We start from the raw sequence: 26,583 nt of genomic DNA, 5'->3' as shown, positions 1-26,583 counted from the left end.
CTTCATTTAGATTATTCAAAAATTCATATTTGGGTTGATGAGGTGTGTTAACCTTTCTTATGAATGCCTAAATTGGACAAGGACTTATAGACCAAAAAAGTTTACATTTCGAAATGTTTTTTTCTGGACTATGGTTGCAACCTCAAAAAATGTATTCAGGAGACAAGAACTGTCTATCATGAATGAATCATAAAAATATGTTGATAGATATCCAGTATTTGGAGGGTGTATTTAACCTTTAATGATGGGTGACATGAGGAGCTTGTCATATAGCTCAGTGTTTGCTATGACAAAGAAAAAACTTATCCCAACACATTTTTGTAGAAAAGAAAAGTTGTCAAACTTCTGGATTTTTAAAAATTTAATTAAGATTCAGGCATCAATATTAAGATATGGAGTGATCATAAATACTCCTCCCCACTTCAAACACACACACACAAACACACACAACCCAAAATGTAGCAAAACATTGAAGTCGGCTGCAGCCTCCCTGTGTGTTAAAAATGGAGTAGCCTTCTTGCATTGCGCTCAGTTTCCTCTCTCCTCGTGTGGTTTATTATTCTTCTCCTCGGTTTGCATCGCTGCCAGCTCTACAACTCTCTCACTCCTACACACTACTCACCCTCTGTTAGGAGTTACATTGAAGAGTGTGAGCCATGCTCTCTGCTGAGCCCCCGTCTGCCATCTGCTCAGGAAAGAAATGGAGGCTCAATGACTGTAGCCAAACTCATCACCTCAAATGAATGATTTCCAACTACTCACAGTCATTCCAACGACGTCTAAAAAAAAAAAAAAAATAAAGTAAATGTTTGATGATAAGCAAGGGTTGCCTTATTTTTCTTGGCAGTTCTCCTGATGAATGTGCCACTGGGAGCCGGAGTACCCGAGCACTTCTTCCCATTAATGTTTTCCTCAAAAGCTCCATTTATTAAACATGGAAGGAAGGTGAAATCTAATCAACTTGTGAGATTTACCCTCAAAGTAATCTAGAGCCCACACTTGCTAACAATTACACCACCGATACCCAGGGGCCTGATCTGATTGGTCTGTTTACCTTTTGCTGCGCTGGGAGATCCTGCAGCAATTAAATCCACTTCCTGGCTGACGGTTTGTGAGTTGCTCTTACAAGACTAGTGATTCCACCATTAGATGTGCAGCATTAATAAAACTACTCATAATGTAGAGCAACTTCTCATTGGCCAGCCGACCCTGTCACCAGACAGACACCACTCATAAAGCAGGCTGTATATCCTGTTGGCAGCTTTCTCTGAGAGCCTGTGGAAGTCAACCAACATCCTGCCAAAATTTTTCTTTTCCTCAGAGTCAGATTCTGCCAAATGTCCTGTTTGGCTCAAATAAACAGCAGAGAGTACACTAAAGATGCTTTCTCCTGTTTTTTGATTGACCGTCCCGCTAGGATCCCTCTACATAAAAATGCTCGTAATATATTGCCACTTTAGTGTATCATTGCACATTAATGTGCTCATTTTAACGTGCTGAGCAGCAATCTTTAATCACTGACATGTTTTTGTTACTGTAGGTGACTGCGACAGATGCGGATGGCGGCTCCTTTGGCTCGGTCTCGTACTCCCTCGGCTCTGGCAGTAACAGCGCTGTTCCCTCTCATTTTACCATTGGCAAGCAGACGGGCCAGATCTGTACTAACGCCCCACTAGACAGGGATCAAGGGCCGGACAGTTTTGACTTCACTGTGACGGCAGTAGACGGGGTAAGCCATCATCCTTTGAAATTATCCTGCATGCCACATTGTAACCCTATAAACACAGCAGCCATGCTTTTTTTCTTTTACTGACGGGAGAGCAAAGACAGAATCAGCAGTGTAAAAAAAATTATCTAAATAAAATAAGGGAAAAAAAACCTCCAAAATCAAGTGCCAGGTAAAAAATAAAAGTCTATAAAGTTCTCTATGGTAGGTAGACTTGCTCAACCATCCTGTTCACTGGCTGCCAAAAAATACTCAAAGAGGGAAAGGTTTAAAATGAAGGAAAATGACTTTGGGTATGTTAAAGTAATCAGATGGAGAAATACCTTGACTGTCAGGGAGTAATACTTTAACAAGCTGGACTGCCACCTCCCTCGGTTTTGCCACCTGGTCCAAATGAAAAGCCTGCACTGTATTCTTTTCAAATATAAAAACAATGAAACAGTCTCAGGTGCTTTGGGAACACACCCCCTGTATGGACCATGAGGCATTTCTCTTTCCCAAGAGAAGCTGTTAATCTCTGTTCATTCACAAATCTGGCTTTACAGCTTTTGTTAATTTTCACCTTTAAAGGGCTAGTCCAGGATTTTTGAAAGGAGGTTATGTTGAAATAAGCAGTCAATGCTATACAGTAGATATCCCTTTTAGTTTTGAAATTAATTTAAATACTAGATTAATTTTAGTTTATAAAATTAAGCTGAATAGACTTTTAGCATTTTAATCCAAATCCATTCTCAACATAAACTATGGCAGTTTGGGCCATAGTTTATGCTGTTTCTTAAACCAAAAGCTATCATTAAGTTTGCATTCCACAGTTAAAGTCTCTGGACTTTTCTATTGGAAAGAACAGAAGTTGGTACACTTCCAATAATGTTACTGTGTGATACTAAAGACAGAACATATAATGTAAAAAAGAAAAAAAAAAAAGGAAAGTTTTATACAGGGTGAAATCTGGAAGCACTGGATTTGCTGTTTGTACCAGTAAAACTTGATCCATTCAGAATAAAGATGAAAATTACTTTTGTGGATAAGCTCCTATGAGACTCTTTTTCTGTAGTCTTTCCCGCCGTGGAGTGGAAATATAATTCAAGTGTGAAATACTGTTTGAAAAATAGAACTGCAACAACAAGCCAAAACTAATCCTTAAAAGTGTCTTTAGGACCTCATTACTGAGATAATTAATCTCAGCTGGATTTACAATCATGATAGTAAGTTATTATTCTTGAAAAAATACAATTGTATAGCTTGTGGGTTAAATCACATTCTCACCAATATGCATTTTTATGAATACTATTTTAATGATCGACCATTATTTCTCAATATGTTTTTTCTCTCTTTTTAATCTCTCTCTATTTTACTGTTCCAGCTTCTAATTAAAACCAAAAACATTATCCTGTGAATGTCACTTAGGCACTATTTTTATTCACATTTGAGACCTGCTTGTAAGGTGAATGTTTTTAAGTTTATATTCCAAAAGAAAATATATATATATTTTCCTGCTCAGTTTCTCCACTGGAAATGCTTTACATTTGTGGATTTCACACAGGAAGTTCATTGACGGCACACTGCCTCCAACCATAATTTACTATATAAATGATAATATTCTGTGCAAGCCTGACGACAATTCTGTGACATTTTTAAGATTGAAGTTCCTTCAAACATCAAATGTCTGTTTTGGTCATGGTCCCTTTCAGCTTCCCACTACATTCTGCCTTTAGGACTAACTAATCTGGATTTTTACTAAACTAAAAGGTCAATAGTTTTGTCTACAGCTGGTAATATACAAAGTAATGTTCTGCTTCACAACACAAAACAACTGTTGGGTGAAATTTCACACAAAGCAATTCTTCACAACATGAGAATCGATATGAAGAGGGACATGGTGCATTAATGCATATTTTTATCAACATGAATGTAAAAGCACCTTATTACAGAAAAGGCTGATTTCCACATGGACAATACAAAACTGAGCCTGCCTCCAGTCATATATCTAAATATATTTGTTATTGAGTTTGTTGTCTCATAATTTATTGACATTAATTGGAGGATTTTATGATGTTTTTGTCGTTCTCTAACAGTTTCCATATGAGCTACAGTACGAGAAAATAGCTTTCTCTGTTTTCTACTGTTGTTGCACAACTTTCCCTCTAAGCAACTACAAAACATCTGAGTGGGGGGCTTAGGAGATATAAAAATAGTTATGGTAGTAAAATAGCCTAAAGTGAATCAGTGATGAATAATTTTAAACATTTATTATGATATCTTGTGGAGTACAAGGGTTAGAACTCCAACAGAACCTTTAATGTGGTTTTTGTTCAGCAACAGTCTGACCAGAACCTTTTCTCTTTCATGTGTGTTGTTTTCTGCTCATGGTTTGGTGGACGTGTAACAGTGGATCCTTCTGTTTCCTCCGCAGGGTGGACTGAGTTCAGTAGCCTACGTGAAGGTGGATCTGGTTGACATTAATGATAACAGACCCGCTTTCTATCCACTCAGTTATGCTGTTAGTTTGAGCACACAGAGTGCCCCTGGGACATCTGTTGTCAGAGTGATGGCCTATGACCCAGACTCTGGCGAGAATGGCAAAATTACATACAAGACGGTACCTGGAGGAGCCTCTCCATATTTTACTCTCAACAAAGACACAGGTTGGAAAATGAAATTTTTACTGTTCATGCCAACACATTTTCTTTTAAGCACATAAATTAATGTTTTGTTTTCAACCATTTCGTAGGTGTTATCTCCCTGTCTCGGTCGGTCCATGGGAAAGCCAACTCCATTATTCCCATGGTTATCTCCGCTCAAGATGGTGGAGGACTCTTAGCCTTAGATAATGCAAGAGTCAACATCAGTGTGATGGCAGGACTTGTGGCACCACCTGTGTTTGAACAGGCTCAGTACCACCTTACTGTATCAGAGGATGCCTTGCGTGGGACAGTGGTAGGCATCGTCCAAGCCACCAGTAAGACAGGTGAGAACTAGGAAAGACATCTGGACTATTCTCAACTTGTTCATTATAATATCTTTTTGCACAAAATCATGCCTAGACAATGAGTTGGCCAATCCCCTGCCCAACTCAATCTTTACACTCGCACATGAAAATGCCTATAAATACATGCGCGATTGTATAACCGTACATCTCTGAAATGCAACCAACAAGAATGTAGCAAGTAGTTTCTAGATGGTAAGTCAACAACAAAACACTTATCTTTTCCAGCAGCTATTGAAGAGTGCATACAGCGATAAAACCAGCTGAACAAACATACAGGAGCTCTGCTTGGGTTGTCACTTGGCTTGGCTGTGGTTGCTAGTTAAGCCCAGTCACAATCTTTGAAACGACTCCCTTCTAGACACCAAAAATATGCACTTGTTTCCCTAAAAAGGCTAGGTGATTTTTTCAGCACTTAGGCTGTTTTTAGAATTATTTGAAAAGTATAAAAATGTGTCAAATCAAAATGGTGTCCGCAACTGCTAAAGTTTTAGATTCAAAATTAAGTGTTGTTTTGATGTCTTTCTTTCACTGTAGGCAATTCCAAGAGCATCACCTACACAATAAGCTCTGGGGACCCAGCAGGCTACTTCACTGTGGATTCTGACACTGGAGCCTTAAGGACCAGTCTGCCACTGGATCACGAAACCCAGCCTATTCTTGATTTAGAAGTCCAGGCCCGTAGTGGCAACCCTCCAGCGTTTGGCCAAACCCGTGTTCACATCACCATAGCAGACATCAACGACAACCCTCCTGTGTTTTTGCCCTCGTCCTCAGAGTCCGTGCTGCTGCCGGAGAACACAGAGATGGGCACAGTGGTGTATCGGATCCAAGCAGAGGACAAAGACTCTGGACTCAATGGACAACTCAGCTTTGAACTTTCCTCTCCAAATGGAATCCAGAGGATTTTCAGCATAGAGCGCAGCACTGGAGAGATCCGATTGGTCGGCAGCCTCAACTATGAAACTAACCCCCGTTATGACCTCTTGGTGATTGCCAAAGATAAAGGCATGCCCCCACTTAGTGCTACCCTTATGCTTGTGGTTCATGTGCAAGCAGAAAACGAGCAGGGTCCTGTGTTTGATACCCTCACCTACAGAGTGGAGCTAAAAGAAGGAACCCCAATAAACACTCGCTTCCTGCAAGTCAGGGCCATGAGCAGAGACGTCCCAGGCTTGGGTCATTTGAGCCCTCTGATGTATCACCTTCGTCCAGATGGAGATGCTGCAGGATTTGGCATTGCTGCAGACAGCGGCTGGCTGTTTGTAAAGAGCTCTCTAGACAGAGAGCAGAAGGACATGTTTCTTTTAACAGTGCTGGCCAGTGTGACCCATGGAGGGCTAAAGAAGACTGGAAGTGCCACAGTTCGCATATCTGTGACCGATGAGAACGACAATGCTCCTCGGCTTGCCCAGCAGAGAGTTTTCATGGCTGTGAGGGAAAATCTGCCCACGGGAACAGGATTTGGTCACGTATTGGCCACAGACAGAGACAGTGGGTCCAACGGACGGCTCAGCTACCGCTTCCTGCATACTGACCGCCACTTCCAGATAAACACCCACACAGGTTTGCAGAAAAATGTCTGCAGTCAATTAGTCGGGTGCTTAAACAACACTTAGGACTGCTTGGGTTTACTCCAGGATGTATAAAAGAGGAGTTTGTAAATCCATGCAAATACTAATCAGTAGGAAAAAGACATAAATCAGAAGAAATGTGCAATTAGTTCTAATATAGAATTTTAGGTGAATTCTTGATTATCTAGAACATTTGCCTTCAAGGACACTCTTCAAGGTAGACTTGATCAAGCAGTTTCTAAGTCAGATCTTCAGGGTTCTTTTGGGAAAGAAAAACATAGTTTAGTCAACTAACTGAGAAATGTTTTAAAGATGAGAGTGTGATGTTTCCCCCTGATTATAGTTATAAATAAGTCAGATAATGGTGACAGCAGCATGAAGTATTTTTCTGGACTCTAATTGGCCCATTGAGCCTGTTGGACTTTGGGTAGAGACTCATGCTCTGATTTGTGATGAGTCTCCAGCTCCGTTCTGCACGTCGACAACATCTGCTGATCCTCATCCACTTGTAAATTTGGCTGTGTGTTTGAGCAAGCGAATGCATTCAATTCTCACGCGCTTATGTCTGTTCCTCCTGAGTGTCATTGATAAAAGCCTGCTGACTGCTAAGTCCCTCATCATTATTCCGGTGTGTTAGTCTCTCTGCATAAACTCCCTCTTATCCATCCCCCTTTTTCCTCCCCAGGTGAAATCAGTACAAGGATGACTCTTGACAGAGAGCAGCAGTCCAGCTATCAGCTGATGGTGGTGGTACAAGACGGAGGTTCACCTCCTCGCTCTGCGACAGGCACCGTCTTCATTACTGTACTCGATGACAATGACAATGATCCAACTTTCATCCACAGTCAGTTGGGCAAAAATGTCATAATACAGGTGATGCCATAGCTGAGGGACATAGATGAGCAAATAAGGGGGGAAAAAAAATCTCATATCTAAAATTACATCGGTGCATTTTGCTTTTAACCAATAGGTGACAGAAGGTCAATCTGCTGGTGCTGTGCTGGGAATTCTGCAAGCCCAAGACCCAGATGAAGGAGAGAATGGCACAATAATCTACTCCTTGTCAGGTACATTATGAATTAATTTCTTATAGATTTATGTATGATGATAAGCTTAGTGTCTTCAACAAATCTATTAACTATTCTATTTTATTTTGCATCTAAGCTAACAAATAATCTTGTCAACTCTTCATGTGATGATATATAGTCAGTTCTGCTTTAACATATTTGAAACCTTCCAAAAAGTTGTAATGTGGCAATTTTGCAGGGTAAAAACAAGAAATAGGTCCAACAAGTGATGGTAATCATAATTATCTGCAACTGTTTGGGTTTGTGTTGGAGTAAAAAAATGAGAAAAGAAATTTCTCACACATTCATTTGCCAACAAATGTGTGAGAAGGAGAAATTTCCTCCAACTAAGATGGCTGAGGATTTGCATACTGGTGGAATTTGGGCAAATGCCATTGGGAGAAGGTGGATGGAAGCTTAAACTGGACAATCGCTGATCCCTCAAATGGAACCTCATCAAGAATTGTGTCAGTTGTCGATATAGCCATCTGGGCATGGGGAAAGTTTAGTGCAATACACAATTATATTCTCAGCTCTAACTTTACTGCTCAACAAAAAAGCCCTTTGTTAACCCTGCCTAATGGCAGAATTGTCTTCTCAGGGAGCGAACAAATCTTAGATTGAACTTCACATAATGGAATAGTGGTTTGTGGTGAGAAGAATCTGTATTACAGATTTCTTTTTAGAATAAATGGACACAGTGTGTTCTGAGGCAAAGACAAAAAGGACTGCCCGAACTATTATTAGCAACAGGTTCAAAATCCAGACTATGTGAGAGCATGGATTTTGCATCAGTGGCACATGGAAAAGTTATTTACACTTTCATTAAGAGGCATAAGATTTTAGGAGACACACTTTTTTCATTGACACTAACCACATTTAACTGCTAGATAACTTTCAAGCAGTATTTTAACACGAATAATGAACATAAAAAAAACTAATTAAACATAACAACAGAACAAACCACAGATGGAGAAAAACATATACTGAATATCCAACAGTGTATGACCTGACTTGTCTTTAATATGAAAAGTGTGAAGATTCTTGAAACAAAAAGTGGATGCAAAAAATTGCAATGTTATTTTATCACATTCCTCCTGCAAACACAATGTGTGTTTGCAGGAGGAATGTGATAAAATAACAGCTGAGACATCTATTTTCTTGGAGGGTTTAGAGAAGAAGCTGCTTTTGGAATGTGTTGAAAGTCTGAAGTGAAAGAACAAATGTATTTTAGCAAATTAAATCAAACAAGAGACAGCTTAAAATATACTGGTTTCCTACTGTATGCAGTGAGAGGTAAAAATTGCTGCTTTTGTTGCATTTTCTGTTATACTCCTGAAAGTTTTTTGTTTAGAGAGGCTGCTTTCAGGAGCACAACATGCAATTTTGATTCAAGGGATTCTAAAAGTAGGTGAATGGTTGATGTTATGATTAAATTATTTTCTTTAGTACTATGATTTCTCCAATGTGGTGAAATATTTTTAGCATACTTGAATAAAAAGGCTTGTCAGCAGGGGTTTGATAATTCGTCCAACTCACAGGAAGATAGAGTACGTGACACTGGATTCATGAGAAAAAGATGAGACAATATTTTACCAATATGTCTGGGAAAATGAAGAAACCCACGTTTTTGTTTTTACAATCAGAGTAAATGTGTCACCATGCACTGTGTTTTAAAGAAAATCAAGTAACTGAATATATGTAGCTCCTCTCTTGTCAAACTGAGCACTTACAGTGGTTTAAATTTAAGTCTCACTCATCCAATCACTTTCAGGTCAGTAGGAAACTTGGGGTTAAGTGCTCGCCAAGGAACACGTCGATATGTGGCAGGAAAAAGTTGGAATTAAAACCCAAAACTGAATATATCAGTTTCCTTTTTAAACTGCATTCCACAAAATGCTGTCAAATAAATGATTTGAATTCAGTGAGGTCTTCTTCAGTATTTTTCTAAGTGTTGTCAGCCAGCTTTTTATTAGACAAATCTTTCAGTACAGCAGTTAGCCATAAAATACTAACCTTCAAAATTTAAATTTCATCCATAAACACAACAGGATGTCAAGTTAAAAATGCTCACTTGGTGACCTTATGTGACCAGAGGCACAGATCGTAATTTGAGCCGTGATGTATATCTGGCTCATGCTCTTGACTTGGTACAAGATTTTAGTGACACTTGTCACCCAACAATGTCACATAAAGATGAAGAGCAGGAGCCAAATGTAGGAAGCAGAGGAGGCATGCTCATGAAAACGAACAGTTTTATTTTTAAGAAAGAAAATTAAAATACCTCACCAAAGCTGAGGTTCATGGGGTAGTCCAAAATAATGCACAAGGGAAACACAAGGAAACAGCTTATGAGAATTCAACACTGCACGAGAAAGCCAAGTAATATTTTTAAAGGGCAGCTTTATTGGTGGGCAGGTTAGTTAAGGCACAGATGTGAAGCAGTTTGGGTCTACACATAGCTGAGACACTGAAGGAAGTTACTGGGTAGATCTGAGAACACAGACACTGAAACAAGTAGCTGATACAAGCCTACAGAGAAAGTCAAATCCTACAGATTGTCAACCAAGAGCTAAAAAAAAAAAAAAAAAAAAAACAGGAATTTAGGAACTAAGATCAAGCAAATGCAACTAATTATCAGGGCATATTAAAAATAGAAAATTAAAAACCCAAAACATCAAGTTATAGAGTATACAACAACTCTATGAGGGATGTTTAAACTAAGGAATGAACAGAATATGAAAAGACTAAAGTCCTAAAGATTATGAATGTACTTTTCATTAAACCCACATTTTTGTGGTGAAATGTTTTCTATTGGTCTCATGTAATATTCTGATCTGAAATGTTATAGTTTCATTAACTAAAAAAGTAAAAAAATCTTAATTATAAATTACAGAAATACAGAGTTATAAATGTAAGTGTGTGCTTGTAAATAGTCAATTTACTTAGTGAGTTACTGAAATACATTTCTGATAATGTTTCTAATAAATTGAAGACATATGTGAGAAAAAACACAAATTCTCATTATATTCCCGCAAGTAGCGAAACAAGCTAGATTGTGGCCATAATAATTTGTCATATTTAAAGTCCCGATTACAAATGGTTGGCTTCATTTTAGCATGTCAGGTTTTTGTATTCTGTCTACCTACACCTGTCATCTCCTGCTAACTGTTACATTTTGTGTCTCTCCAAGGTCCCAGAGCTGAGCGATTCTCTTTGAATGCAATCACTGGCGAGCTGCACTCATCATCCTCTCTGAGCCACTCAGAACGGGCTGAATATACTCTGACAGCGACAGCCACTGACAGAGGACTACCCCCGCGCAGCGCCTCCTGCTCTCTCACAATTCAGGTCAGACTCCTACTGGAGCTCAGCCAGCGCAAACACTCTCACTACACACCTATTTAATATCAAAGAATGGACCCAGGGCTGAGAGGATCCATGTCTCCGGGCCCCTCAGACTAGCTGCCGACATATCAGCCTCACTTCTGACAAGGTCGCCTCCCACCCTCCTCCCTTTTCTCCTCTTGTGAATTTTCTAAAGGGAAATTTTGATCTGAAATGGAAAAGTGGGTCTAAATTAAACACTCCCAGCTGGGTTATGATGAGAACCAGCTGTAGAATTCTCAGATCAAGGTCATACCCAATGACTTCAACACTTTTTTTTTTTTGGTACAGTAGCCCTTTTTACAAAAAGTAGCAGAGCTTTACTTACACTCAACATAAAACACAGCACTGATGGTATTTAAAGGTAATATATAATGCGGAACAGAAATGGAAACATATAGAGTCCTGGAAGGAACTTCAATTTATGGGTTCCTGGAAAATAAAACTAGCATATCCATCAAATACAAGTCCAGTTTCTCTTTCTTTTCAAATATTATAAAAAAAAACATGAAAGTCATAATTATTGGTTAACTCAATTGAGCATTGCTGTGTTTTGCATGTCTGTTGGTGCAGTAATAAAATTTCCCTTTAGTCATTCTTTTAAACTTATTTATTTTTCAATCTGAACTGTTCTCAAGAATTTATTATTGTTATGATTAGTTCGTATTAGAATTTGTAATAATTTGTAATTTGTACATATTTAGTCGTGAAACTGGAATTAAGTGTGAGAAGCAAAAACAAAATCTTACAAAGTATTCTTGTCTGGTTTCTAGTATAAACATTTCATTACTCTTTAAATCAGACAAAACTAACAATCACTTTTAAGCAAGATATTTAGTTACACATAAAATATTTTAATATTTGTAGAAGAATAAACAGCCCCTTTAAAAAGTACAAAGCGAGCAATTTATTTCCCAGAGCCAAAGTCAGATCCTTTAACTATTTTTTGTCTTTGATTGTGTTACTTTTATCATGTATAATTTGTCCTGGCAGTAAGACAAAAATCATATTCAAAATTATTAAAAGTGGCAGCTCTTTTATCCATAAAACAGTTTTTGTGACCGCATTCATTAACTACCACTGAACACATTCTAGGCAAGTGAGAGGATTTTGTAAAAGTTGCTGCTCCTTGACCACGGTTCCAAATAAATGGAGCATCTTTTGACATTCTGTTTGCTTTGGATTTTATTTCAAAATACTCTGGTTTCCTTCAATTGCAGGTTATCAGCAAAAACAGTCAAGCCACTAAAACGAGCCTGCACTCCATTTCATTCAACTCTGTGGAGGAGGAGGCCAGTCCTGGCTCTGTTATTGGATCAGTTCGCCTCCATGACAGAGAAACTGCAGAAGAGGGCAAGGTGACCTATACAGTGATTGGGGGGACAGATCGGGATGGGACTTTTGTTGTGGATCGCCTCACTGGTGATGTGTATCTGGCTCGCCCTCTTGACTACGAACGAGACACGCGGTACAGCCTGAGAATCGAAGTAGATGATTTCTCCCAGGTCCCTCCTAAAAGCACGCTTGTCAACTTGGACATCAACATAGAAGATAGCAACGACCACTCCCCTGAGTTTGCTGAGGATCCCATAACAATTGTCATCTCTGAGAACATGGAAGTTGGCTCTTCTGTCTACACTTTCCAGGCAACAGATAAAGATGGCAGTGGGCTTAACAGTGAACTGAAATACTCCATTCTCCAGCAGTGGCCAAATACCCCTGGCCTTCTGATTCTTGACCCTGTCACTGGTGTTCTTTCTTTGGGTCACAAGCTAGATCATGAGGTGACATCCACCATGATACTGGTTGTCAAGGCAACAGATTCGGCCCTCGATGTCAGCAAGAGGCGTTGGGGTTCTGTCACAGCAAGGATCTATGTAACCGACGAGAACGACAACCCACCGATGTTCATATCACCAACAGCAGTCAGCGTCATGGAGGACCAGCCAGTGGGCTTCGTGGTCCTTTTTCTCATGGCCAGAGACGGGGACCAAGGGGAGAACGGTAGAGTGACTTACAGAATCCATTCAGGCAACACGGGCGGGACGTTTAACCTCAACCCTAATACGGGTAAGTTCAGTTGATATCAACAATGATATTCTAAGTTTCCTTTTCAGTGAGCAATAACATACGATGCATCCCTCCTTAGTCTGTCTATCTTTGAAGATATACATGTAAATTCTCAATTCCATTTATTTTAAGCTGACTGTTTATATAGTTATTTATATAGCATCAATTCACAACAAATGTAATCTCAAAGCACTTTGCAAAAAATATCAATATCACTTTATTTGTGATATTAAATAAAGTGATGTAACACATATTTTTTTAAAAACCTTTAACTAATTTGTTTTATTTCTTACAGATTCTGCAACATACACACAGAAGCAGTAACAGATCCCTTACTTACCAAAACACTCCTACTTTACCTTTCTTAAATTATCTCCCACAGTGGAAGACTGAATAGAGCAGCCTGCCAAATAATAAACACACACACACGTGCACACACAACAACCCATCATCTGTTATTGTAGGTCTATTCCCATGAAAGACCAAAGATCCTCCTGCCCAAGCTTCTGGGAACCATTAGAGAAGGGATCAGTTACGCATATTTGTATGCATGTGTGTGTATGTGAATGTCTGCGTGTGCACGTGTCCAGTCACATTCTGTGTGTTTGTGCACTCGCATTACACTGCCCTGCCACTTAGTCAACACTGACCCTGAGCTATTTGGTCCTGTGGGCTTTGTTGTGGTGTTTGAGACACGTGTCGACATTTGCTCCACCTCTCCTTCAACTCCCCACTGAGGGGGGGGTGCTGATTCTGAATGAAAACATTCAGAATCTGTCGTCCATGTCACTTCTTCAGCCCAGTGTGTTTTCATCTTGACGTGTTTTCATGCACACTGGTTATTTGTTTAAATAATGACAAAGGTAATTCACTGAGCACCTGGGCGGCTTCTGTTATAGGGTTGACTGACTGGATCTTGGACCAAGTCATCACAATGTTACAGTGACACTGTTAACCCCGTTTAGAGGGAGCCATTAAGCCAATTATCAGGAATCGTTAGGAATCAGAGAGTGTAGCACATTTTCATCACTCTTTGTCAAAGGGAAATGATGATTAATTTCATTTTTAAGACTATGTGGAAGAGTGCACAATTCTATTTGAGTTCAGGTTCATTTATAAAGCATTGACCACATCATCTAAAACCATAAAGGCCACTAAAATTATATACATTAATGAGTGAACAAGAAAAAACAGAGGCTGGAAGGCTGCTTTGCCAACCCCTTAATCTTTTACTTTTTCTATTCTCTTTTGGATTAAAGCTGGAATTCTGGTTCATGTACTTCAAAATGGATCAGTTAGAAGATGAAATAAATAGATTACTTCACATCTAAATCTGTCAGGGAAGGATTAATTTCGAGTCTCACTGACTCATTTTGTAGTCAATGAGTCTACAAAGTAGATGGATAATAAAATTACTCCTAGAATGGGACCTTGGGGAACTCCACAAGGAGGCTGATGGAAAAATAAGACTCTGCAAAGGTTTCCTCTTTGAAACAACTACACTCAGAGAAGTAAGAAGCACTTGCATGCCTCAGTGCACCAAATGGAATGTTTAGATACTGTGGGAACATGTAGGAGGCAACTGTGGTGTCTAAAAGCAACACAGTTAGAATGTGGCGCCATAAACCTACACAGGTGTAATATATTGGGATTAGAATGTCCAAAATCCTTTCTTGAATAACCCACAATCTTTGTTTCCTCTCACATGTTATCAGTGTCTGGAAGCAGGGAAGGATCAGAGAGGAGTCAAATTTAGGTGAAAAAAATCCCAGCCCTAACTTTTACCAGCTTAAAGCTTAGGGCCAAGTTATCTTATTCCAAGCAAAACAAAGTGAACGAAACATAAAGAAGTTAAATGCAAAACAGTCTTTGCCCCCTCTGCCTTATACAGTTACATCCCATTTAATAGCATGAAATTGAAATTGAATCAATGCAAGCTCTAACCTCCAAGGGCAGGATAATGAAAAGGCGAGGGCGCCCCTAATTTCTCCGGAGCACGGCAGGCCTAGCTGTTGCGTGTCTAGAGTGTGTGTTTACAGCTTCTTTCTCGATGGCTGTGGTATTCCTCAATGGAAAATCTTGTAAACTGTGGCCAGACCAGTCGGCTGTTACAACAGTGGTGGTGGTAGCACTCAGGTAGGCAAAGCTGTGTATGTGGAGGATATTAGCTTTGATTTAGCCTTCACACGGCAACTTTTCACACTTGCCCTCTAAATAAGATGCAGTTACACAGTCCTAGAAAGCGGTTGTTTTTCCTGCCTTTCATGACACACTGAAAGTTTTGTATACAACAGACTCTGTGAAACAAGCTCTATTATTGGAAAGGGTTTTTTCTTTAGCAAAAATTGACTTTTCATTCATTTGTTTCCAGGCTCTCTTTCTATTTTCAAACCTCTGGACCGTGAGGAACAGGACGTCTTTAACCTCACAGTAATTGCTGAGGATCATGGGATACCTCAACGCTCATCTAGCCAGATGCTGTGTGTCCATGTGATTGATGTTAACGATGAAGTGCCCTGGTTTGAAGAGAGTCATTATGAAGCCCAAATCTCTGAGAATAAACCTGCTGGAACAAGTGTCTTAAAAGTGTTGGCCTCAGATCTGGATCAAGGTGAAGACATAGAACATGGAATCCTACTGTATGTGATTTGGATATTTGGGGTTGAAAGTATTTGGGGTTTAAAGTGTTGTTAGTATTGTGTTAGGAATCAAAAATGCATATTCACATTCTTCTCATCATTTTATTGTAAACAGAAAACCTTAATTTGCACGGAGAAAGTAAATAGCATCTATTTCTACTCTAACTCATGCTTTTGTGATCACTATGTTGACATTAACAATTGTTTCCAATTATAAAGGCAAGGAGATACAGAGAAAATGCATTGGCCCAAACTTAGAAGCACATAAAACAGAAAAGCAAATTATAAACTTTCTACTTAAAAGCAATTAGTGAAGTAAACAAGTGAGGCTGCCAGACTGCTTTCTTTTAGCACGCAATCTGGCATCCATGTAACAGAAGGGAGGCTGCGATCACTGCCAAGTGCTCAAACAGCAAATTTCACAGCAAACAAGAATAAAGGCTTAAAATGAGACAGCAATAATTAACTTCCTTTGCAGATTTTAGAATTGAATGTTTTCTTTTTACAATGTCTCTATGAATGCGTTGTGACTGCATGTTTCTTTTCAGGAACCAATGGGCTCTTGACATATGGTGTCTCACAGGGAAGTTTCACCATCAACCCGGTCACAGGCATCATAACGACTACGAAGTCTTTGGATAGGGAGCTTCAGGAATATTACTCTGTGACAGGTACCGTCCATTGTGGGGCTCAAACTAGCACAGAAAAACATGTTCTTTAACTGTTTCTTGCAAAACTATTCACTCTCCTTTAACTTTTTTCACATTATTGAAGTCATACGACAAGCAGGAGAAAATACTTTTTTTTCTTTTTTTTTTTACAAGTAAAATAATGGAGGTGTGGAGGGCATTTATATCAAGCTCATTTCACCCCAAAATAATCCAAATGCAGCTTAGGACCATATGAAATCAATTTATTTGTGAATAGAGTCCAGTCCACTTGTGTGTAATTTAGTCTAACTCTAATTACCTCTGTTCTCAGAAGGCCCAGTATGCAAAGAGCATAATAAAGACTAACGAAAAAAAGAAACACACAGATCAGTTTAAAGCAAGGTTTTTAGATGTCTATTTTCCACAATTTAAGCACGCTAAAACGTATCGCTGTTTTAAACAACCAAACAGAAGACATTTGAACTTTTGTTTGTTTTTTTTTTACCCAAACTTAGTTTTACTGTCCCTTTTGCTAGAGACAGTAAAACTGGCCATAGTTAATTGGAAAGAGAGAGGAAATTGTCTTAGAGTCTTAAAAAAGCTTCAATCTTGGTGAATGTTCACTGACAGCACAGTAACTGTAAACATACAGCCAGAGCAACAGTGGAGTGATTTTGAACAAAATCTTTTCAGTGGTTTAAAATAGGCCAATAAAATCCAGATCTGAATCCAACTTTATAAATAGTTCCGCTGTTTAAATTGCTGCTGATACTTTGTGGAGTTTTTTCACCAAGTTTTTACCCAGCAGGGCTAAATACAAATGCAAACTACACTTTTCTCATATAAACTGCAAAAGAAAATACAAAAAGACATATCCCATCCCCCAAACAAATATAAAAAGATGACAAAAATGTGGAAAGGTTTCAGAGGTTTATATATTTTTGCAAGGAACTGTAGGCTTTAAAGTTCTATCAACAGCAGATTGTTTGGTATTTATTTGAACTATATTGTGTGTTTTTAATGTTCTGACAGTTTACGCAAAAGACGGAGGCCTCCCGCCCAACTATGCTAAAGCAACAGTGAAGATCAAGGTCCTTGACGTAAATGACAATGCCCCTGTTTTTGGACGTCTCTACTACAGTATAGAGGTGCCTGAAAATCTGGATGTGTTATCTCTGTTCACCTTAAAAGCCACAGATCCGGACGCAGGAGACAGTGGAGAGATTAGCTACAGAATTACAGGTGTTACTATGTCTTTAATTGCCTTTTTTGTTGTCCACGTTTATTGTTTATTGTGACAATATTTAACTGTCATTATCAAATGTTGCTCTCTTTGCAGCTGGGGATCCATCTGGAAATTTCCACATTGACCGTAAATCAGGGGTGCTGTATACTTCAAGGCCGCTGGATCGAGAAAAGAGACCTGGGTATACCTTAACAGTTGTAGCTCAGGACAAAGGCAGTCCTACGCTCAGTAGCAGCACCACTGTTGAAGTGACAGTTCTGGACGTTAATGACCACAGGCCACAGTTTGAAAGCAGCAGCTTTACTGCCGACATTTCAGAAGATGTTCCCATTGGTTCCCTGGTTCTAGAGGTCAGGGCCATTGATTTGGACAGTGGACCCAACAGTCAAATTTTCTACTTCTTGAGCCAGGGCTCTCAGAGCATGTTCATTATAGACCAGAACACAGGCCGTATCATCACAGCAGCACCACTAGATAGAGAGAAAACTGCCTCTTACACTTTTGAGGTTTGTGCCACTGACTCATCCCCCGCCAACCCTCTAAATTCAACTGCTGAAGTTACAGTCTACATTCAAGATGTGAACGACAATGCACCGTTTTTCATTCAGGATCCACTTATTCTGAACATCTCTACTAGCAGCATATCTAATCGACGAATCTTAGCTACAATGAGGGCTGAAGATAAGGACTTTGGTGCGAATGGATCTGTGTTTTATCGCTTCGCCAACCCTGTCAAAGGATTTACCATCAACTCACTAACAGGAGACATCCAGGCAACAGAAAAGCTTCAAACTCTCACCCAAACCCAAAGGACTTTGATAGTTCAGGCCATGGACCAAGGAAATCCTGCTCAGTCTTCTTTGGGAGTTGTTATCATTTATATTAGGGAGCAAAATTACAGAGGGATCCGCTTCTCTCGTACAGCTAGAGACGTCAGTTTGCAAGAAAACGCTGCTAAAGGTTTGAATAAATCCTAATGTATCATGATGTAAACAAGATGTTAAATTGAAATGTTTCAATATTGTGTGTTTTTGATGTTTTAGGCACCGTAGTGACAAAAGCTGAAGCCCAATATCCTGATGGCTCTAAAACTGGGATCATCTACAGCATTTTCAGTGGAAATAAATTGCAGTCTTTTGGGATAAACTCTATTACTGGTATGTTTACTCAAGGCTGCAAAAGGTGCAAGGAAATATTTTCCAGTTCATTGATTGACTTCCGATGTGAATGTTCTCTCGTCAACCAGGTGAAATTTGGGTGCAGAAATCCGAAGGACTGGACTTTGAGGAGACTCCAAAACTCCGCCTAGTGGTGAAAGCAGAGACAGCATCTTCCAGCTCCTACATGGCTGTCAACTTAATTCTACAGGATGTGAACGACAATTTACCACGCTTCCAGCTCCAGAACTATGTAGCATACATCAAAGAGGCGCAAGGTCACAATTCTCCTATCATTCAGGTACCGTAGCCCCTCTTTCTGATGTTTCTATTGCTGCATGGAGTTTAAAAGTGAATTTCAGTCCTTAAGCAGACTGGACAAGTTTCCTAAGTCTGAATATGGAATTAAAGTTTGATCCCAGTTTTGTTTCATCTTTCCATACTTGAATTGCAGACACAACCTTTTTGGGGAAATGGTCTTTTTACATTTATCTATGTTGAGTTGATGAACCTTCATTTGCTCATCCTAAACTTTTTTGATCAGTTCATATTTAAAATAATTTAAGTTTGTCCAGAGCACAAAAGAATCAAGCAGTTCTTTATCACACTGCTAGACCAGAAGCCATAAAGCCTAACCTGGTGAAGGTTTGGAAGCCAAATGTTCATAATGTAAAATAAATAAATAATTGCTGGAAAAACCCAGGAAACAAAATTTGGAAAACAAAAATAATTTTTCAAACACAAACTGAGTTGGCACAAAGGGTCAGATTAAAAGAAAAAAAAACATATTCCAATTCTGGAAGTGCAAATAACTATTCATTCTTAGTACCATAAAGTGTGATTCCCAGTTGTAATGAAAAATTGACATCAAACTTCAAGCTACGCGAGCACAATATTTGAAAATATTTATTAAAAAAATATGTTTCCCTCCAAAATGAACATTTTCATTTCAGGTTGCTGCAGATGACCTCGACCAGGGTCAGAATGGTCAGGTGACATATTCCATCAGGTCATCATCCATGAGTGGTTTGTTCAGAATTGACCCACTGACTGGCAGCATCACCACTGGCGCCATCATGGACCGGGAGATATGGACACAAACAAAGTGAGTTTATTGTCAGGCATCACCTCTTCATTCTGTGTTAGACTTGTCATAGTTCAAGTGTTTTAAAGATCATTATTGTTATTTAAGTACTTACTTAAATTTTAAGGTATATTGTGTTCTTGTAGTATTTCTTGTTGAGTGAAGGCCAAAAAAATGGTTTGTGGTTGCTCTTTGTCTTTTTTGCTATGATGGTTTATCCATCCGGGTTCAGCTGCAGTTCAGATACTGATATTCATTTTGTGGCACCAGGCTCGTTGTTGTGGCAACAGACCGGGGAACCCCACGGCTGGCTGGCTCCGCCACCCTCACTGTGATCATCGTCGACCTCAACGACAACAGCCCCATGATTCCTCTTCCTCGAGAGATCCGGGTGCCTGAGGGTAAGCATCTCAGTGGAAGTTAGTTCAGTGATCTTATCATAAAGCCTCGCATCATGCTCCCTGGCAGCTCGCTCACTGGAGCTCAGTGTTTAAAAATCAGACCCCTTTTTATGAAACAAGTTATTGCCAGTGTTTCTGCATTCATTTCCTGTGTCTTCAGTCAAGGCTTTTCAGAACCGGATATTTCTTCATGAAGGAAAAAAGAAAGTTTTTCATTATAGACTCTGCTTCATTTCATGATGCAACCCAAATGACTTATTTTCTTTTCCCTTATCCCCTATACATACAGACACTCTTATTGGGACAGTTATCACTCAGGTCACAGGAAATGATGTGGACTCGGGACCCCCGCTGTCCTATACACTCCACCTAGATGCTGACAGCCAAGGCATGTTTGGAGTTCATCATTATGGGGGAGGAGTGTCTTTGACAGGGTCTCTCAACTATGAAGAAAGGACGTGGTACACCCTAACAATCCGCTCATCTGACTCTGAACATCAAAGTGAAGCCAATCTTACTGTGCTAGTGGATGACGTGAATGACAATGCCCCTGCGTTTACTCAAGATTTGTACCAGGTAAAATCACCTTTAAACATGTTTAAACACACCTCCGTATCAAATCTGTTGGAGAAGCAAATTGTTGTTTAAAAATCCTTTAGACATCAGTTATAGATTTGCATTGTGCTTCTGAACAGGTGACTGTGTCAGAACACCTTGGAGCAGGCAGTGCATTGATCACCTTGACAGCCACTGACCGTGACTCTGGTGAGAATGGAAGAATTACCTACAGAGTAATGTCATCCACTAAGAGTGCTTTCTTCATTGATCCAAGCAATGGTAAGCATAATGTGTGCATATTATAAGTTTATAATAATCTTCCACATACTTTAACTGAGTCTTGTGCATGTTTAGAACAAGAAAGCAAACAATATATATATATTCTTCATATTGTAGCTATCATGAAAATGTTCAATACGCAATAATTTTGGTAAGTGTGATGTGGACATAGTGTGCAATAAACACATATATGCTTAAATTTGCAGTGTGTAACTGTGATGCTGTACTGTGCAATAAATTGCGCAGTCCTGATATTTATTATTGCTATTTTGTTTTTGAGTAGTTATTGCTAACAGCTGGAGTGCTTTGCAAAAATATTCATACACCTCTTTAATAATTAAGTGACTTTTGGAAAGCTGGATGGGAAAGCAGTTTGTGCTGATCTGATGGCTGAATAACGTATTTTATAGATTAAAATCAATAAATATTCTTATTGTTAAGCTTATGTATCCATTTACGTAATAATTTGGCAGCAAAATGTTTTTTGAACTGAAAATGTTGCTTATTTTGTTGAGATATGACTTTCAATTAAAATGTGACTAATTGCGATTATTTAATTACAGAGCCTGAAATTAACTCAATTAAAAATATTAATTGAGTCCCATTACTAATTCAAACATGGGATTGTAATGTGACTAAATGTGGAAAGGATCTTAGGGTATGACTACCACTGAAAGGCACTCTGTTGTTTACAATGAACAACTCTTTTTGATAAGTTAATTAAAAACATCCCTTTTTTGCAGGGACTCTTTTCATTAGCCAGAAGACAGAACTGGATTTTGAATATCCCACCATCCTTGTGGCAATTGAAGCACGGGACCATGGTACTCCGTCTCTATCATCCATCGCCACTGTCCAGGTCCAAGTGTCCGACGTTAATGACAACGCTCCCGTTTTCCACCAGTCGGAGTATAGAGCCACTGTCTCTGAAGATGGTCTTCCTGGATCAACTGTTCTCACATTAGAAGCTGTGGATGGAGACCTTTTCCGGGAAAACTGTGGTTTTGATTTTGCTATTGCCAGTGGCAACTCTGGTAATACTTTCCAGATTGAGAGCAGTGTGCATTTCTTGGAGGGCCGGGGATTCCAAACAGTTGGCAGCCTGATTCTGGTGGAAAAGCTGGACTTTGAAGTGGTCCCAACTTATAACCTGACAGTTGTGGTGTCAGATTGGGGGATACCCCAGCGAAGCGCCAGCGTGCCCATCCTAATCAGTGTTACAGATGCCAATGATAACCCTCCGACATTCAGTCGAACAGATTACAGTGTTGTGCTCAGTGAAGGTGCAGCAATGGGGACGGAAATCTTGCATTTGTCAGCCACAGATCCAGATTCTGCCCCCAATGGAGAGGTGCAGTACTCTATAAGCTCAGGAGATGAGACAAATCTGTTTGAGGTGGATCGATGGACTGGAGTACTGAGGCTGCAGAGATCTCTAGACAGCCAAACTCAGCTGTCACATATGATTGTTGTTCAGGCTACTGATGGTCAAGGACATTATGCATTGACATCAGTAAATATTGAGGTCAAAGACATAAATGACAACAGGCCTTTTTTCCCTCTTAAATCAGTAACTGCAAGTGTCAGGGAGAACCAGCCCCCCAATGCCTTAGTTACCATGTTGCATGCAGTTGACCATGACAAGGGAGTCTTTGGACAGCTGAAATATTACCTGTTAGATACCTCTAAAGATAGACAAGAGGACTTCTTCATAAATCAAACATCAGGCGAAGTACGAGCACGCTCTACATTTGACTTTGAGAAGGTCAACTCCTTCCATTTTGTAGCTGTTGCCATGGATGCTAGCAATTATTCCTCCACTGTAACAGTCCAGGTTTATGTCACTGGGGAGGATGAATATGATCCTGTTTTCATCTCATCAGATTTCTCATTTGAAGTGCCAGAAGGAGCTAGGAAAGGTCAGATCATTGGCAAAATACAAGCAAGAGATGAAGACGGAGGTGTGGATGGAATTGTCCTTTACTCATTATCGGAAAATTCCCCTTACTTTGAAGTCAATGAATCAACTGGAGAAATTTCTATAAAGATAGACAGCAACTCTAGGCATATGAGCCGATCCAAAAGAGAGATACGCCTGATTACTCTGGATGTCACCGCTCACAGCCCTCTAGAGACTTCTCGCACAGCAATCGCCAAAGTTACCATTGACGTGAGCCATACATCTTTTGGCCTTAACACAGACATGAACTTGCTGCTTGTCAGCGTCATTGCTGTTTCACTTGGGACCATAATGATTCTAATAGTAATTGCTGTGGCACTATTTTTTGTGAGAATGCGACGCCACAAAAGGGAGCAAAGAACCCATAAAAGAAACACAATTTCAGGAACTTTGCTACATAATTTTGAGGAAACAAAACTAGCAGCAAGTGAAATTATATACCATCAGGCACTTCCTGGGTACGCATCTGATCAGAGTGGTAATGTTGGCGGTCCATACACTCGTGGGGGATCCCTGGATCCATCTCATTCCAGTGGCCGGGGCTCTGCAGAGGCAGCAGAGGATGACGAGATCCGAATGATTAATGAATATCCTCGAGTGTCAAGCATCTCTTCCTCCATGCAGGAGCGTATATCTGCCAGAGGTCCAGACTCTGGAATTCAGCAGGATGCTGATCAGCTGTCAGATGTTTCCTGTGAACCACCTTTAGACTGGTTTAAAGGAAAGAAACTGAGCAGCACTAATAGTACTTTAATAGCTGGCCAGGTGCCAGTGTATAGGGATGATCGGGGTGGGTATGTGGGTGTCGGGCGAGGACTCAGCATCTCCCAGCCTAAAGACTATACCTTCCCAGAGGACGGGAAGCCTCCTGTGGACGGTTCTCTTACAGCCATTGTGGCCAGTGATGAAGAGCTGAGGGGCAGCTACAACTGGGACTACCTTCTTAACTGGTGCCCCCAGTTCCAACCCCTAGCTAACGTTTTTACAGAAATAGCACGTTTAAAAGATGAAACTGCTCCTCCTCATTCCCGCAGGTCATTTCAACATAAAGCAAAAGCCGAGTCAAGGATTGACCCTCCGCCTCTCATAACCTCTGTGGCCCACCCTGGGGCCAAAACTGTACCTCCAAAGCCTGCCATTTCGAGGACTTTCTCTCACTTGGCCTCATTAAGAAGATCTCCAATCAGCGCTGAGGGGTCCATTTCCTCGGTCGCAATGTCTCCTAGTTTTTCTCCATCTCTTTCGCCGCTGGCAGCTCGTTCTCCTGCAGTCACACCGTTCAGTGTCTCACAGGGTCCCTCTGCCTCCTTGATCAGCACAACTGAGCACAGTTTTGAACACAGCGAGGAGGCAGATCTGCAGATTTAAATGTTAAACTGCTGGATTAAAACCCAGTCACTGCTGTTCAAAACTTGTGCTACTGTAGGACCATAGGCTGCAACCTGGAATGCTCAGTTTTCTTCTGTTCTGTTTCTCAAGAGAACAAATACAGTGTTACATTCAGACCAAAAAGTTGAAGCTGTGGTGCTTTTTAAGACAAAACATCATTTACAGGCCAAAAAGGATTATGCCTTTCTGTGTGTGCTTGTGTGTTTTATGTATTTTTATTTTGTTGATCAGTGTTAATTTGCACATTGAGATGGAGATTTATACATGATGTCAATATTTTGTACAAAGTAACTGTTTATATTTTTGTACTTACATGTGGTTTCTGTCAAAAACATTAAAGTGTCAAGGGGTAGAACACACCAGAATATATCTGTATATTTGTAGCTTGTACTGTATGTCCGTACTGTATGCTGGTGACATTGTACATATTCTCATCCTCGTGGTTCAAATGAAGCTCCTCATCAAGCTTTTATGAGTTTAGATTTTTGTATGAGATAACTGTAAATATTTGCAGTAGAAGAGACTTCTTTACTTTCCTAAATGGACCATCAGTCAGAAAAAAAGTGTTCTGTGATCAGATGTTCAATGGATAATAATGAATGTGAAAAGCTGAAATGTCCTTAACACACGCTTCTTTAAACTGTACAAAGGAAAGGAGAACATGACACCCATTTTTCTTGTTTGTAAGAGCAACGGCTTTAATTTATCACTTTAAGCCTTACTGTTTTTCCTGTTTAATTGTGAAAATTATTAAGCAGGTATGTTAAAAATGGAAAATCACTTACTCTGTCAGCAGCAGAACCATTCCAGGAAATGTAAGCAATTATGCTACTTTAACTTTTTTTTTTTTGTACTGGTAAAAATACAATAACAGGGCCATTCTTTTACTCTAATTTGGTCCAGATCTTTTTTTCTGGTAGGTTTTTGTGTACATTATTTAAAGTCCTTATCGTCAACTAACAAATTAAAGATTTTTGGATTTTTGATCTTCAAACAGGAATATTTCAGTTGATTTTACACAGAGATCTGATCAGGTTCATGATCATAATATGCTTTTGGATTTTACAGAACAAAACATGTTCAAGTCTATTTCTTTAACTTCATAATTCCCCTACTTATTTGCCAGTTTTATAGTTATATTATCATCTAGCATTTAACTGTAACCTTATTAAAACAGACCCAGAAAAATAGGGGCTTGTTAAATTATTTACAGTAATGTTAGAATATCCTGACCATGACGAAATAAGCACTACATATTTAACTGAATGAAGGCACCTTGCTTTTTGTAACATTTTTATTTAACAGATGTTGAAAAGAAAATTGTCATCTGCCTTCTTTTATGGTCAGTATTGAAGAGAAATCATAAGAGAAAATACTGCATATCAAGTCTAAACTTGTCCTGAGTGATGTTTTAAGAAAAAAAGTGCCTGATTAAAGTTCTCGATATCTCATTGTTGCCTCTGTTGCATCTTTCCAAGATCACATTGATGGCCTGGAAATATATAAATATATTTATTCCATCATGTTAACTTGGGTTTTTATGTGAGGGATTGGCAGGGATTGCAGTCATAATGCTGTTTCCATACACCAGAAAAACATTAAATTATTGCCAAAAATGTCTGGGTGTTTTTAGAACACTCAGTGTATTTTCTGAACTACTTTTAGAAGCAGCTTTGACCAATATTGAAGTATGAGAACATGTTAAATATGACAGACGTACACACACATTTTATTGATCCCAAAGGAAAATTATGTAGTTGTCCATAACTCCCATTCATACAAACCATAAAATGAAAGACCCACCAGCATAATAGGCCCCCTTTAAGTATGGTGTGTTCATTTGTGGTGGAAAAAATACTGTAAAAAAAAAGTTGTAAAATCATCCAATTTCATTCCAACTGATGGTTTTTCAATGGATATCTACTACTTAAGCTTTTATAAATTCTCCATTCCAAAACTCACTAGCCTCAATTATGACCAGCAAGAAAGAAGTGGCTCCTGAACACCTCACCGCAGGCTGCGTCCTGAAACAAATGTAAGAAAATACATTTTCAGCAAAATGGGATAGATTGGTTTACTTCAGCAAGGCAAAGTAAACAGAATCTAGTAGCAAGTTGAGGATACAGACAGGCTCAGGTTATGAAATAAGTTTCGTGGCCCAAATCTGGCATCAAAAGTCAGTGTATTTACAACAGAGCTCAGTTGATATGAGTAAGAGGGCAAAAGGCAAGTAATTACCCAAGCTTAAATTAAAGGCTGAAGTCTATCATTCGAATGAAGTCTATCATTTTTCCATCAACACAAAGTCAGTACACAAAGGTTTGCATTTAGCATGCAATCTTCAGTGCCAGCCTGTCTTTTTGCTCAAGCTCACTGTTGTGGCTTTCAGTGATTTGTCACTGCTGTCATG

The 26,583-nt window shown here is 39.4% G+C and overlaps 1 protein-coding gene across 1 annotated transcript in view; it reads left to right on the top strand.

Annotated features, from left to right (window-relative positions):
- Nucleotides 1-25,624, top strand: part of LOC129358922 (protocadherin-16-like) — a 91,606-nt gene extending 65,982 nt beyond the window's left edge. The window contains exons 3-21 of the mRNA XM_055028181.1: nt 1,541-1,729; nt 4,140-4,371; nt 4,458-4,694; nt 5,250-6,278; nt 6,972-7,159; nt 7,257-7,353; nt 10,547-10,704; nt 11,961-12,810; nt 15,182-15,421; nt 15,998-16,120; nt 17,132-17,341; nt 17,439-18,305; nt 18,389-18,502; nt 18,592-18,803; nt 19,456-19,607; nt 19,857-19,987; nt 20,277-20,563; nt 20,683-20,824; nt 21,568-25,624. Coding sequence (XP_054884156.1) covers nt 1,541-1,729; nt 4,140-4,371; nt 4,458-4,694; nt 5,250-6,278; nt 6,972-7,159; nt 7,257-7,353; nt 10,547-10,704; nt 11,961-12,810; nt 15,182-15,421; nt 15,998-16,120; nt 17,132-17,341; nt 17,439-18,305; nt 18,389-18,502; nt 18,592-18,803; nt 19,456-19,607; nt 19,857-19,987; nt 20,277-20,563; nt 20,683-20,824; nt 21,568-24,152 — 8,043 coding nt within the window. The 3' untranslated portion in view covers nt 24,153-25,624. The remainder of the gene's footprint in view (nt 1-1,540; nt 1,730-4,139; nt 4,372-4,457; nt 4,695-5,249; nt 6,279-6,971; nt 7,160-7,256; nt 7,354-10,546; nt 10,705-11,960; nt 12,811-15,181; nt 15,422-15,997; nt 16,121-17,131; nt 17,342-17,438; nt 18,306-18,388; nt 18,503-18,591; nt 18,804-19,455; nt 19,608-19,856; nt 19,988-20,276; nt 20,564-20,682; nt 20,825-21,567) is intronic.
- The last annotated feature ends 959 nt before the right edge of the window (nt 25,625-26,583 follow it).

This window comes from Poeciliopsis prolifica, unplaced genomic scaffold (genome assembly GCF_027474105.1).
Source record: "Poeciliopsis prolifica strain line A6 unplaced genomic scaffold, Auburn_PproV2 SCAFFOLD004, whole genome shotgun sequence".
Taxonomy (NCBI): Eukaryota; Metazoa; Chordata; class Actinopteri; order Cyprinodontiformes; family Poeciliidae; genus Poeciliopsis; species Poeciliopsis prolifica.
The sequence above is the reverse complement of the archived record's forward strand: the minus strand, read 5'-3'. Positions and strand labels throughout refer to the sequence as shown.